The sequence below is a fragment of the Emydura macquarii genome, unplaced genomic scaffold, assembly GCF_026122565.2.
Source record: "Emydura macquarii macquarii isolate MOO-44397 ecotype Brisbane River unplaced genomic scaffold, CSIRO-AGI_Emac_v2 contig_2473, whole genome shotgun sequence".
In the NCBI taxonomy this organism is placed as follows: domain Eukaryota; kingdom Metazoa; phylum Chordata; order Testudines; family Chelidae; genus Emydura; species Emydura macquarii.
This window is the reverse complement of record NW_027132610.1, coordinates 13,396,136-13,410,426: the sequence shown is the minus strand read 5'-3', so window position 1 is coordinate 13,410,426 and position 14,291 is coordinate 13,396,136. Positions and strand designations below refer to the sequence as shown.

At 37.8% G+C, this 14,291-nt stretch overlaps 2 protein-coding genes across 10 annotated transcripts in view; one reads left to right on the top strand and one right to left on the bottom strand.

Moving 5' to 3' along the window:
- The window catches only part of NBEA (neurobeachin), a 748,678-nt gene that overhangs the window by 214,611 nt on the left and 519,776 nt on the right, over window positions 1-14,291 (bottom strand). The window lies entirely within an intron of this gene.
- On the top strand, window positions 11,714-13,999 carry MAB21L1 (mab-21 like 1). The gene has a single exon (XM_067562745.1). It carries the CDS (start codon window positions 11,855-11,857, stop codon window positions 12,932-12,934), a length of 1,080 nt encoding a protein of 359 aa, XP_067418846.1. The 5' UTR covers window positions 11,714-11,854; the 3' UTR covers window positions 12,935-13,999.

Genomic DNA, 14,291 nt, shown 5'->3' with positions numbered 1-14,291 from the left:
AGCAGCATGCAGATTTAATAAAAAAAATACCAAAATAGTTAAGTACTAATTGAGAATATTCATAAGCGTATATATTAACAACCAGGCAGTGTTCTGTCCTCCTCCCCAAAAAAGAAAAGGAAGTGAAGAAATATAGTACTGTTACTTAAATTACTATTACGGGGACAAACTTGTTATAACATTAATTTTATTTTCAAATCACAACATAATCCATTTCAAATTTCTCTGCCTGTTTATACATTTCTCCACTGCCTTGTGCTCCAGACTACCTCAGAGACCTCCCATTTCTTCTCATCATCTGGCACCTGCCTTCTCTCTCTACATACATTTTTTCCACTGTTTGCATGAAAACCTTCTCTACAGCTCCTATCATTTATAGCATCCTTTCTCAGTCTCCTCATCAAATTTGCTTTCCAGGTCTATTCCAACCTCACATTGGACATGCATCTTCTTTCTCCCTTGCTTATGTCTCAGTTTCTCTTACCTGTCTCTTTTCCTGTTATGGTCTTATTACTAAATGCTTCTGTAATTTCCCATATACTGTCCACAGTATTGTAATTTTAATAATGTAAAGATTTTCTAAAAAATGCTAAATATTTTTTTACTTCAGTAGGGTCATACATTTTCAGAGTAATCATGACAATTCAGAGGTAATTTAATACTCTTATGCAAATATAATTCACAATACAAATTGATTTTACTGCAAAAGAAATGTGTACACTAAAGAGTTTTCCAATATATTTTGCTTTAATAGAAAATAACCTAGAAAAAATTAATACACCTTTGTGTGTGTGCGTGCACATGCGAGCACACATGCACTCCTGTATACAAATACTACACACCCCACTCTACACTTATATGGATATACATATGTACACACTCATATAAAGGTGTGTGTGTGTGTATATATATATATATATATATATGTATTTTATTAATTACCTATAGTGTGTTATTCATTTATTCTATAGCACTGTGAACCCATTTCCCCTGTAATATAAATTACAAAATTTCAAGACATTTCAGAGATGTTTGATGTTAATTCTCTCATATTGCTGTAATTTCCATGAAGAATATTCATGTTTACACTGGAAAATTAAGCTCTAAGATTTCAGTTCAAGAATATACTTATAATACGCTTAACTTTAAGTATATGAGTAGTCCCACTGAACTCAATGAGACTATCCATGTCCTTAAAGTCAGGCACATGCTTAAGTACCTTCCTGACATGGTCCTAAATCATAATCATGTGTTTAGGAAGGGTCGCATGAAATTCTGATTAGAGAAATAAGCATCCCCATACCTTTTCATAATATTTAAGCACAGTTAAGGTTTATTTAAAATATCTGGGGCTAAAGTCTGCCCTCAATCACATCTGTGCATCAAAGGGATTGCACAGGTATAAACAATGGCAGAATTTTGGTCCTCTATATCCATTTCAGAACAGTACAACTGAAGGGTCTGTTTAAGAACTCACATACTCATGCCGGCAAACTGCATATAATGCTCACAGGCACAATGGTGTCAATTTCCTATTTTTAAAGCACCAGAGAAGCATGAACAATTTGTGAATATGAGCTTCGATGGCACTATTTGAAGTTTTAGCTCTCACTTTAAAAAAAAAGAAAAAAGAAAGAAACTGATATTGAAATACTCCTAGCTAATAATTTCATTCTGACACTTGAGTTTAAAAGGTTAAGTTACTAATTGAAGAAAGGTAATCTGGCTGCCTTCATAGCAGCCTACAAGATCTTCAATCTACATAGAGAGGGGCATTTGTCATCATTAGCTGAGCAGTGACAGCTGGCACCTAGGGTGTCCCAGATTCAAGAAGTGGCAAAGGCACTCTCTTAGTTTAAGTTGCCATTAAAAATAGCATGCTTCATAAGGAGCAAGACCTTCTTTTTGAAATACAGCATGATGTAACAGCAGTGATACATCTGCATTTTCTTCAACACCAGAACACACTGATTCATACAATCAGCAGATGCCTTTAGACAACAAAATACAAGGTTTTAATATGAACAAGCATAAAAATGGCTAAATTTTATTTCAAAATTAGAATAGTATGCTTTTCTTCAAAGATGTTTTAGAGTGACTTGTTCATAAATCCATCTACAGAAATAACAAATTGTGGATAAAACCCAGTTTTCAGAGAGATGTATATAAGTATGTCTTGAAACCACTAATGGCCAATCACTTAAGTCAGACAGGTTATAAGGTATGAAAAAAATGGTCTCACACTTGGAATATATATGAATGCAATAGCTGAAAGCTTTTATGAATACTTGATTGAGCACCATTTTAATAGCATTATTAGACACTTAAAATGTTCTTAGTGTCTATTTAACAACTTGCAACAAGATTTTTATCAAAACAATTGTGTGAGTGTACATGAGTGTACTCATGTTTAAGACTTTTTACCAACAACCGTATGGATGTAAGTGCTAAAAGAGAAGTCCAAGTCATGCCAGCGTCAATAATTAAAGCTATGAAAGCCTAGAGAAAGCTGTATGTAAACATTAAATATTACTGAACTGATGATTTTTTAAAAGTAAAGTTATATATTGTAAAGTAAAAGCTACACACTAAAATGCCTTAGCCTTAAAAAAAAATCTTTGCAAGAAAAAGAAAATTACAATGCTCTACAGTTTTCTAGGTTTGGAAACATAATCCATAATTCTAGATTTTGCATTATTATGTAAACTAGTTTTTCACAAATAAAACTAATTTTTGTGTTAATGTAAAATCTATGCAAATGCATGCAGTCATTTATCAGGAAAGCTGACAAGCATTCCATATTGGAGAGGGAAAACGAAACTGCCTCAAGAATAGAGGCAATTAATTATTTCTGTATTTTCTCTTCCTCTGTCTTGAGGCACAAAAGTTATCCATCCAGTTAAAACAGCAAATGAAATAAAGAGATTTTTTTTTTTTATTTAAAACACATATGGCTTTTGCCTGCAATACTGATCACCACAAGGTCTACAGATGCCCGTGGCTAAATTGTGCACTGGCAGATGCACACAGGGGAAAACTGTGCTAATGCAGCGTGGTGAGCAAAACAAATGAAGTACTGAATTTTCTGGAAAAAAAAAATCTTTTTTTTCCATTGAGATACGCAGTTTGCCTACCAAGTGCAGATTAAGTTAGCAATAAATTTAACTTGAAAAGTACTCCTTTAGTCTACTACACCAAAACAGCTATGAAAAACCCTAGCAAAAAAAAGTGTATGTATGTGTGAAATGAAATAAAATATACATAACACACACTAGTTGTAAGGAAGGTACAGTCTCTAAGAAGTAATGGGCTTGCCAAAATAAATAGTTATAGTTTTATTCTCACAATTAAAGACTAACAACATATAATGAACACACTCAATGAATACAATGAGACAACTGTTGTCCTACGTATTTGCCGTTATTTTTACCTATTTGAGAGACACTCTCTTGAGGTGCTGTTGAAAATTGCAAGCATTAAGGCACAATCTAGCAGATGTGATATTACTTACATACACTTCCTAGTGCCAATAAGAATTCTGTATTTATTAGCTGTTTCCTTTTACAAGTTTATTAAAAAAACATGCAGGGGTCAAAGATAGTCTTTCTATACCTGAGAAATTACTTGCACAAGAGAACAAAAAAGCACGGATGGTAAAACATTTACTGGAAATTACTCAGAATCACTTAGACTGCCATAACTTTTCTCCTAATAGGCCTGTAAACATGCATAACATTAAAATTACTGTTGCAATTACCAAGCAAAAACTTCAGTGAAGAATGTTATTTACATTTTATTTTTAATGGGAAAAAATATGTACGAGTACCTATGCCACATTATATAAAAGAAGTAAATTCCACCTAAAAATCAGTTTTAAGAAATGAGGTTCAATTAAACAGTGTTTCTTTTTTAATTTTATAAATTAATTATTTCAGATTAACTGAAAATATGTTTCCAAAGAACAGGGAAATTACATGAACATTCATACCAACAAAAGGGAAAAAAATTACTTCACAATGTGGAAGTATAAACAAAGAAGATGAAAAACGTAAAACAATAAAAGGAATCTTCACGGCACCATATAAACCTTAGTGAGATGGTTAGTATTTTTTGTTTTGTTTATGAAGAAAACTTTGTCAGTGTTATCTATAATTTATCAATTATGTCACAAACGCTTTTTTCTTCCTTTGGAATGTATACTACCACTATACATTCACACTAATATAGCCTATTTTTTTCAACCAAAAAAAAGTATGGACATTTCTGTAGCCAGGTAATACCACACACTTCAAGATCTGTAATTTTGATTTCTGAATTAACAACATACATTAATTCTCATCTTTTGTTATTTTTGGTGATTTTTAAATTTATCATTGAGTGTGATGAAGTATCATGGATTGTGCCTTGCCATAAAAGGCCTGATTCTGTAGTCCCCAGCCGAATACTGTGCGGACAACGGATATAGTATTCCAGTTAAAATTCCACTCCCAATTTTAAAGGAGGAATAGAGTAATTTCACTGCTTCTAACATAATTCACCTCCTCTCTGGATACTAAATCATACCTTCCACAGATACTTTTACTTCACTAGTTCAGAAGTGGTGGCAGGTTTGTTTTGGTTTGGATATTTTTGCCTTCAGAAAGCAGCAGATTACAAGTGTCAGGTATTTTCTAAAGAGGTCTTTACCCTCATCCCTATTCAAATTACATAAACTGGACACAATTATACAACCAATATACTCTCAGATTTTTTCAGTAACAGAGTATAAATGTTTCCAACAATCACACCAAGTTGTTCATATCTATGTTTGTCAAGAGGCGCTGCTTCTTTTTAAATTATATTTACGGTACTACATCCCTCACTCCTCTTTGTGACAGTGAATGCATGCACGCACGCTCCCCTCTCTCTAGTACATGGGGCTTATGACAGGCTAAGAAGAAATTTTGTTGGAGCATCTTGCTGAAATAAGCACATATCATTGCCTTTCTTCAGGCAAAACTCAAGGACATCATTGAAGCACAATTACATCAATGGGAGCTTTTCCTGAGAAAGGAGAGGACTAGGCACAACATTATGGTCCACAATGATCACATATGAATTTAAAATTTTTTCCAGACAAATGTAAGATGTACAAGTAAATTTGTTGTGTAATTCACTCTAAAAATGTATCCTGCTTCAGCACGGTATTGTGTGCAAAATCAGGGCCTAACTGTAAACTTTGAGAAGGTCCACTGGATTTCAATGAGAATAATCACGTTTACAGTTAAGCAAATGTGTGTGCGTGCAGAACCAGGGCCTTCCTAAGGTTCAATTAAATGTATTTATCATTCATGAACAATTCACTCAGCCATCTCCATCCACATTATTTTGAAAGAAAATATGTGGAAGCTATATACTAAATACTACAATGAATTACCAGTTTCTCAAAGCTACACTGAACTATGTAAAACATATATTCTTATCCCTAAGTCTAGATAAAGTGAGATGCACAAGTATTAGCATACTTGACCTACTTGGAAGGTGAGGAAGAACAGGCTGGTTTTCCAGGTAGAATGACTTGCTATGCCCATATTACTGACAGCATAAACAAAACCAATGAACACAGAATATGACAAAATGTATGTGAAGAGAAAAAGCACTAATAGCTGTTTTGTTTGATTTTTAGAGATGTCGAGCACCTGCATTTTCCATTGACCTCTACTGGGAAGTTGCAGTTTCTTAGCACCTATGAAAACCACGTCATTTATGTTTGCTAGCCAATGTGAAAATAATTTTACAAAATACCAGTGATGGAAGTATTTATGTTCATGTAACGCTGCTCTCTTATTTGGGTTAGATTAAGAGATGTTGAGCAAATCACAGAAGGTGAATACACAAGCAGACTAGTAATGTCATAATTTACACAATTATACATTTTAAATGTTACTGCACTTTGGTTTTGATTTACTTACATTCTCTATTTGTTTGGTCCTTCTATCACACCGTAAATTTCAGAAATATAAGTTACGAAGAGGAAAGGTTATTTTAGACATGTAGTCATTGGAAGCTGCTCATCCAACACATACAGCTTTATTCTCAAGGTCAGTGCTGAATTCTTTCAGTTGCTTAATCATATACAGCATGAAACAGTAATGAGAATTCTGCAGTGCTGGATGACCCACTACAGATGTAGTAGATTAAAAGGCGCTAATCCCTACTGATTCCATATTCCTCCCTGGGTTCAGCAGAAAAGAGCATTCTTAAAGTAGGAACCTTTAAAAAATCAGTGTTGAATTGCTTAAATAAAATCCTGTGCTGAGAAATGTCTGGTTTTGATGAAGCTGATACAGAAGTGAACCAAATGAATAATACAATGCATTTTTCCTGCATGAAAGTTTCTGCAGTTTCCAACTAAAAATGCATCTTGCGGTTGTGCAAAATGTGTTTGCTCTTGAAATATAAAGTGATAGAGAAAATTAATTAATAGTTGTTTTTATATAAGAACAGACAAAATAGGGAAATTTAACATTTTTTTCCCTGTAATTTCCAGGATGACAAAGTCCAATACTGACACATAATTTATATTTATTTTATGTATTTATTTTTAGTGAGGGGAATAATACATCAAATTGTACTATTAAGACTCTTTAGCACTCACAGTTGTAATTAATAGCTTGCAAACATTTGATTCTGATTATTTTTCATCTCAAAAGACAATTATTATAAGCTCTGCACAAAACTGCAGACCATTTAATATAAGCAAAGAGAAAATATTTGTAAAATTATAAATAAGTATACACCTATTATAAAATCTATTTCTTATATAATAATGTGTATTAATGTCACTAAAATGAAACTTCTGAGGAAACTACAGGAGCTTTTTCACTTTTTAAATATACTTTTTTATTTTATTCACTCTTTGTTTGAAAAAGAAGTCAATAGTAAATAAATAAAAAATAAAGTACCTTCAAGTTATATTACAAGAAAAGATTCTTTCTACCTGATTTTATATAATGTGACACGTAAAGCAAACCCTCTACAAATGTGTGTCTTTAATTCCTCTAGTGTAAAAAAATAAATTTATTGTGGCTGGCAGGATGATACAGATAAAAGAGCCAGGGTGCATTAAAAAAAATTAAGAGCTAAGAAATCAGATACTTTCAATCAGCCTTCAAACCTACTCCAGCAGCAGGGATAAATAATTTAATAAACTCAACTTCATATTCTCTCTCTCTCTCTCTAATGCAATAAACATATATTAAAAATAAAACTTTACATTTATGAATAGTTGTGTGTAGAATCACAACCACTATATGAGAAGAGATATAAAGAAATATCAATATAAGCACTTAACATGTGTGCCTGTATATTTGAGCTAACCAATACTTGTTTCCACATGAAAGAACAGTATTGCTGAAATTTATGATCTGGAAACCGAAATTTTCAAATTAGGTTTACTGAAACATAGAATCCCTGTATTTACACATTTTTCAACATAATTGGGCTTTTTGGCTAAAAGGACTGTTTAAACAATGCATTTTTAAATGTCTAAAACGTAAAATGCATTTCCAGGAGATGCAGTAATAGTGGATAGGGCTGAGTAATTAGGAAAAAATACCTACAAAACAGTAATTTGGGAAAACTTACCTCTCTCTATTTCATACTCCTTCATTTCATTTCAACTCCTAACATTACAAATGATCAATCATCATTTTAATGAGATGATTTTAATCTCACTCTTCCAGTATAAATCGTTATCTCTAAAAATGAAACTGAGTGACAGAATAAACCACTCCATAGTTTTATAATTTACTAAAAACACAGCATTTGAAATATAAGATAGCAGTGAACAGATCCCAATAAATGCTCAGAAAACGTTTCTAAAATGAACATATTTTACCATGCCAACAATTAAAGACTTCATTTCTTCATTCATGGATAAAACTTTAAACCAGTGCAGTGAAATTAATGGCAGCCTTTAATAATAACTTAAACATAACATGCAATTTGACGTTTTTGCATTATATTTGCAATAATCACTAAAATGTAACAACTAAATGTAATTATCTAAATTGCTCATTCACTTTTAGGTAAACCTTTTTATTTTAAAAGTTTTGGTCCGGAAAGATACAACCATAATTTTAATTTTAATTGATTGTACTAAATAATTAGCAAATTAGCAGACTGGTTGAAAATTCAAGAAATTATTTTGTTTTTAGAAACAGCAAAACTATTTCTCTCTCTAAAACTTAATTTAACTGAAATAGTGGGCAGACTTGAACTAAATTAAATGTAGGGACTTTGGAGTGTGTGTCATCTCCATAGAAAACTGCAGTTACGATGACAAGGATGGGGGGAAACATCCCTTTGTCTGAAGTGGTTTAACTTTCGATTTTAAACAATGGTGGTGTCTAAACTCTACCGAAAGGATTTATTTTTTAATTATAGGGAAACAGAGTCAAACAAAAGCGATATCAATTATTTTTTACATTTTCAGTGTCTAAAAGAAGTCACTGTGTCCCACTCAACCCAGGGCTAATATTTTGAGGCAGCCACTTCAGTAACAGTGATAACATATCAGCGTGTATCCTTTTGTGCGGGTTATTGTCAGCTCCAAATGCCCAATGAGGAGACAAGATGAAGTAAGAAACAATTCAGCAAGTTCATTTTTCTAAGGAAGCTGACTGGCTTCACTTTGTCGGAATAGGTCGCGTTGGCCTACAACTTTCCCCGCAGCTTCGCGCCCGGACTGTCTTCCCCCCAAGGACCAAATACGGTTTAAAAAGCACTCCAGTGCACCACCTACGTGCTAAAAGCGTGCCTAGGTTTCACTTCGGACCCGCTCCCGCTCCGATTCGGTCAGGTTGGCCACTGGCCTCAACGGAAGCTGGATGAACCGGGCCTTTGGAAGCAATTAGGCAGAATGGAGCGCCCGGGAATCTCTCCCACCCCCTAGCGGGTGTGTGGCTGACCCTGCACAGCCTCTGGTCACGAGCTCTCGTTGAAAGCGATGGGGGGCTGCCCTGAGCAAGCCGGCTAGGATTGGGTCCTCCGTCCCCGCAGCCGTGTCCACCTGACCACATGTGGGGTTTTCTAGAGCCAATGCAAGCGGGGGTGGGGATTGCGCATTACCCTGAGCGTGCATAAGGACCTCAGGCTTTTCCGTAATAGCAGGATTCTCTCTCCTGACCTCCCCTCCTGCCAAAAATAGTTACATTGGCGCATTAAAGTTGAAACTGTGTCTTCTGAGTGGCGGCTGGTAGCGCTGAGGGGGAGGCGAGCCCGCCGCCGCCGCCGCCGCCACAGGGATGAGAAGAGAGGAGCGCTAAATCGAATCGCAGCGGGAGAGGGCGATGACCGGAATAAAACAGCTTCTGCCCGCTGAACGAGGCCAGGCATGTCCCAGTGCGTGTGCAGGGCAGGGAGGCGGAGGGGCCGCCGTGCGCGTGCAGACGAGGAGCGCTGCGCTGCGCTGGTGTGGGGCTGCGAGGGAGAACGACCCGCTGCCTGGGCTGCCGCCTCCACTTGCAGAACCAGCTGCGCGCCCCCCCTCGCCAGGCCAAAGCGCCGCAGCGTCAGGCTCGAGTCTCGGAGGCGGGAGAGCGGCTTCTCGGGGAACCTCCGATTTTCAAAGCCCGGTTGTTGAGAGCGCACCGGGGCAAACCATTGTGCTCTCCCAGCTATGTGGCTGAAACTGGAAATAATAATAATACAGCCTGCCTGCTCACCAGCCCGGTCTTCGGCTCCTAAGCAGGGCCCACTTTGGCTGAAGCGAAGAAAGCTGAGGACTATGGAAACTAGCCCTTCCTTCTAAAAATAGCAAGAGCGTGCTGCGGGCAGCCTCTCTTCATCCTCGCCCATTGTGAGAAGCGATTGAAATGGGGGAACGATCCTGAAGGGTGAGCTGGTGGCTGCAGATACTGGCTTAGGAGTCTAAAGACAATCCCAGTTTCATTTTATTCATTTACCGTCGCCCATCAAATGCCTCGTCTGGATTAATACTCCCCGAAATGCAGGAGAAGGTGCACTAACGCTAGATCGAGAAAGCAACGCACAAAACAACCCTCTTGTGTCTTTGGTACAAACTTTGCCGCATTAATACGTTAAACAGTGACACGCAAGACAACTCTCCCCCAGGCGATAGCTGTTTCTTAGAACATAATTTCAAGTGCCAGTCCATTTAAAAATTAGGAACCCGAGCCAGAAATTAAAATTTCTTAAAGATACTAGAGTTAAAAACGTGTTCTAGGAATATAAACTGTGTTTATTCTTCAAGCTTAGCAAAGCGCGGAAGATGCAGCGAAAATGTTTGTCGTTCCCCTCTCTTTGCAAATAAGAGGACCGATTCCTGATGCTTAAGATACTAAAGGAGAAATTTGTTTAATTATATATCAGACACAGGAAAACCCTAACTGTCAGATTAGTTGTCTGCCAGCGTGTCTGCACTCGCTAATGTCCCTCCCCTGTGCACATTTATTAAAACACAGCTTGCAAACAGAGTTCACATTAAAATAACCTGTCCAGATAAGGGGATTAATAGGTATTTATTCTGCAACGAGGTCCAGAAAGGCGTCTGAACATCGATGGCTTTGTAAATATATTGGAGACATATACTGAATATAAAAAATGAAGCGAGCACTAGCAAATAAAATTTATACTAAGTATCTGCTACTTCTGAGACTGATTATGTAAAGAAACTGTTAGATGCGTTTCGCAATTGGTATTTCCTTCACACGTAACAAGGATTTAAAAAACCAAAAGAGAATGCAACACCTGCATAACCTTAACATCGATTATATCCGGTCAGAACATCCTTAAAACAAGTTAATTGGCGGGCGTTGCATAATATTTTATTCCTGTGGACACTACGTTGCCGAGAATCTGTGGCCTTGTACACTGGCCAATTAATAAGAGGAAAACTTCTACCCTGCAATTACAGAGAACTATCGGGAGAAACGGACACCATGATTTGACGCCCAGTGTGAGTTAATGAATTTACGTCCCTGTTCTGTAAAGAGAACCCCCCCCCCCGTCGATAGCTCACTAGCTGACGGATGTCCGTTAATACACCTGCATTCACATCTCAGCCTTAAGGAGACAACCAGGGATTCAGTGCAGAACACCACAGTTTTGCCAAGTCCTTTCAAAACGTCAATACACTTCAAGTTACACCGAAAGACGGGAGATTCTTCTTGATTTCCACACACACACACACACACACACACACACACACACACACACATATATATATATAGCCAAGAGACGGATTAATTAGCAAGGTTTGAGCTGAAGGAGGCTGCAGTGACGAGCCCAGTGGCGATTGGCCGCCCGCCTGCCTGGCCCTGCCTTTATAATTTCCACACGAGAGCATCTGGGCTCTTATACAAACCAACAGCCAGCGTCTCCTGACACATACACACGCAAACGCACACACCGACACCCAGCACTTTTTCCACCATCTGATTAACAAGCCAGCACACACACCGTGATTACTACCGGAAAACATAAATAAATACGAAGAGGGTTTATTATTTTGACTACTGGAAGCCTTGCTGTGTGCCTCAAATCAACTTTGTTTTTATTGCTGCTGGGGGAAGTGCCGGTCTCCATGCTTCTCTCTCACTCAATGCTTCTTTAAAAAAAAAAAAAAAAAAAAAAAAAAAGGGGGAAAGAAAAATATCGCTCCCACTTCAGGACGGCTGATCTAAAAGGGCAGGAAGAGAGCATCTGAGGAGCAGCAGCCACAGCCGATTTGTTACGTTTCAGAGCGCTGCAGCCTGTTTCTCCTCTGAAGTTGGCTCCTGCCTTAGCAGCCGCATTGGATCCCACAGCCTACTGCGAGACTCCGGTGTACAATCCGGATCTCTGTCCCAATATGATCGCGGCCCAGGCCAAGCTGGTGTATCATCTGAATAAATACTACAATGAGAAATGCCAAGCCAGGAAAGCTGCTATCGCCAAAACTATCCGAGAAGTCTGCAAAGTGGTTTCGGACGTACTAAAGGAAGTGGAGGTGCAGGAGCCCCGTTTCATCAGCTCTTTGAACGAAATGGACAACCGCTATGAGGGCTTGGAGGTCATCTCTCCCACAGAGTTTGAAGTGGTCCTTTATTTGAACCAAATGGGAGTTTTCAACTTCGTGGACGACGGCTCCTTGCCGGGCTGCGCCGTGTTAAAGTTAAGCGATGGCCGCAAGAGGAGCATGTCCCTTTGGGTGGAGTTCATCACGGCGTCTGGTTACCTTTCTGCTCGCAAAATCCGGTCCAGATTTCAGACACTAGTGGCCCAAGCCGTGGATAAATGCAGTTACAGAGATGTGGTAAAGATGGTGGCTGATACCAGTGAAGTGAAACTGAGAATCAGAGATAGATATGTCGTGCAGATCACTCCGGCTTTTAAATGCACAGGGATCTGGCCAAGGAGTGCTGCCCACTGGCCACTTCCCCACATCCCCTGGCCGGGACCCAACAGGGTAGCAGAGGTCAAAGCTGAAGGATTCAACCTTTTATCCAAGGAGTGTCACTCTCTAGCAGGCAAGCAGAGTTCAGCCGAGAGCGATGCCTGGGTGTTGCAGTTCGCGGAAGCCGAAAACAGACTGCAGATGGGCGGCTGCAGAAAGAAATGCCTCTCTATCCTCAAAACCTTACGGGACCGTCATCTGGAACTGCCGGGCCAACCCCTGAATAATTATCACATGAAGACTCTGGTTTCATACGAGTGTGAAAAGCATCCCCGGGAATCGGACTGGGACGAGTCTTGCCTGGGTGACCGGCTCAATGGGATTTTACTGCAACTCATCTCCTGCCTTCAGTGCAGGCGGTGCCCACATTACTTCTTACCCAACTTAGACCTGTTTCAGGGGAAACCGCATTCAGCCCTGGAAAATGCAGCCAAACAAACTTGGCGACTGGCTAGGGAAATACTCACCAACCCGAAAAGTTTGGAAAAACTTTAGATGACAATTAAAATATGGGCCTAACTGATTAGTCTCCTGATATTCAGATAAAGTTTAAACTTCCTGTTCGAAAAGTCAAATATTTCCACGTGACAATGCAAATAATGCTCTCTAAGAGAAATATTGCTTAGGCTCTCTTTCTGTCTCTCTTTCTCTCTCTCTCTCACACACACACGCACGCACGCACATACAAATACTATAACATGTCTTCATCACAGTTTTGCAATTCCCCCTGAAAAATATATGTTAACACCCGGAAACAAAATCGGCTGTAATTTAACATGATTGTGACCATTCTGCCTAGAAACTGTACCAATGGATTATAACAAAACCCGGTATTTTTATGTAAATCCCTCTGTGAGTAAAAGCTATATGGACATGCCATCTGAACAAAACCCTAATGTACATTTTAATTTGTATCGAATATTGTGATCTCACATTGTCTTTGAAATTGTGGATGTTGGTGTTTTGTGATTTGGTGAACAGAAGTTAAATTGCCATTTTGGATACTTCAGGACATTTTCTGCTAAAGAAGATACCATTTAAAAAGGTAGATTTTATCATGGTACTTTTGTTAATTGTCTTTTGAAGTGTCTGAACTTAAAAGTTTACATTTTTCGTTTCATATATATTGCTTGTTCTATTTCTAACATTCCATAAATATACTTGAAATGTTATTTAAATATATTCAAAAGAAATTTGGATTCTGCTTATATAATAACGCTTGAATATTGGAATTATATATTTGAAAAATGCACTTGAAATACACTGGATAATTACTTTTTGTGATTTAGATTTTAATTTCTGTTGCTGATTTTATTTAATTACAAGCTAATAAATGAAGTAAAATAAATATTGTTAAGCGTTTTAAAACTGGATCAAGTTTTCTATTTGAAAATCAGGCCAATGTATGTTTTGCAAATCATACCCGTCTGTAATCCAGTAATGCAATAGCTAAAGGGAGCAGCCCTTTTCCTCCTGAATAGTTTTGTAGGAGAAGAAAATATTGGTGTAACACATGCACCACAATTTTGTGTGGTAATTAATAGAGTGACACTTTCTACGGGCACCAGAAAATAAATTTACTTTGGAAAGATTTACTGTACTAGGCTGATGTTTCTGCATGGTTTTGAACAATACTAAAGAAACAAAACATGACACCGAAGCAAAGGCTACTGAATGAGCAATGAGTCTGATTCCTGACAAAAATCAATATTTTGGGTCAAGTAGTAATAAAGAAGAAAGTAAAATTTACAGGTAAAGAGGTCAAGCCAGTAGCAGTAAAATGAAGAACAATATTACTTCCGACCTCAAAATCCACTATGGATGTAATAAGCTTGCCAGTTGCATCTGTAGA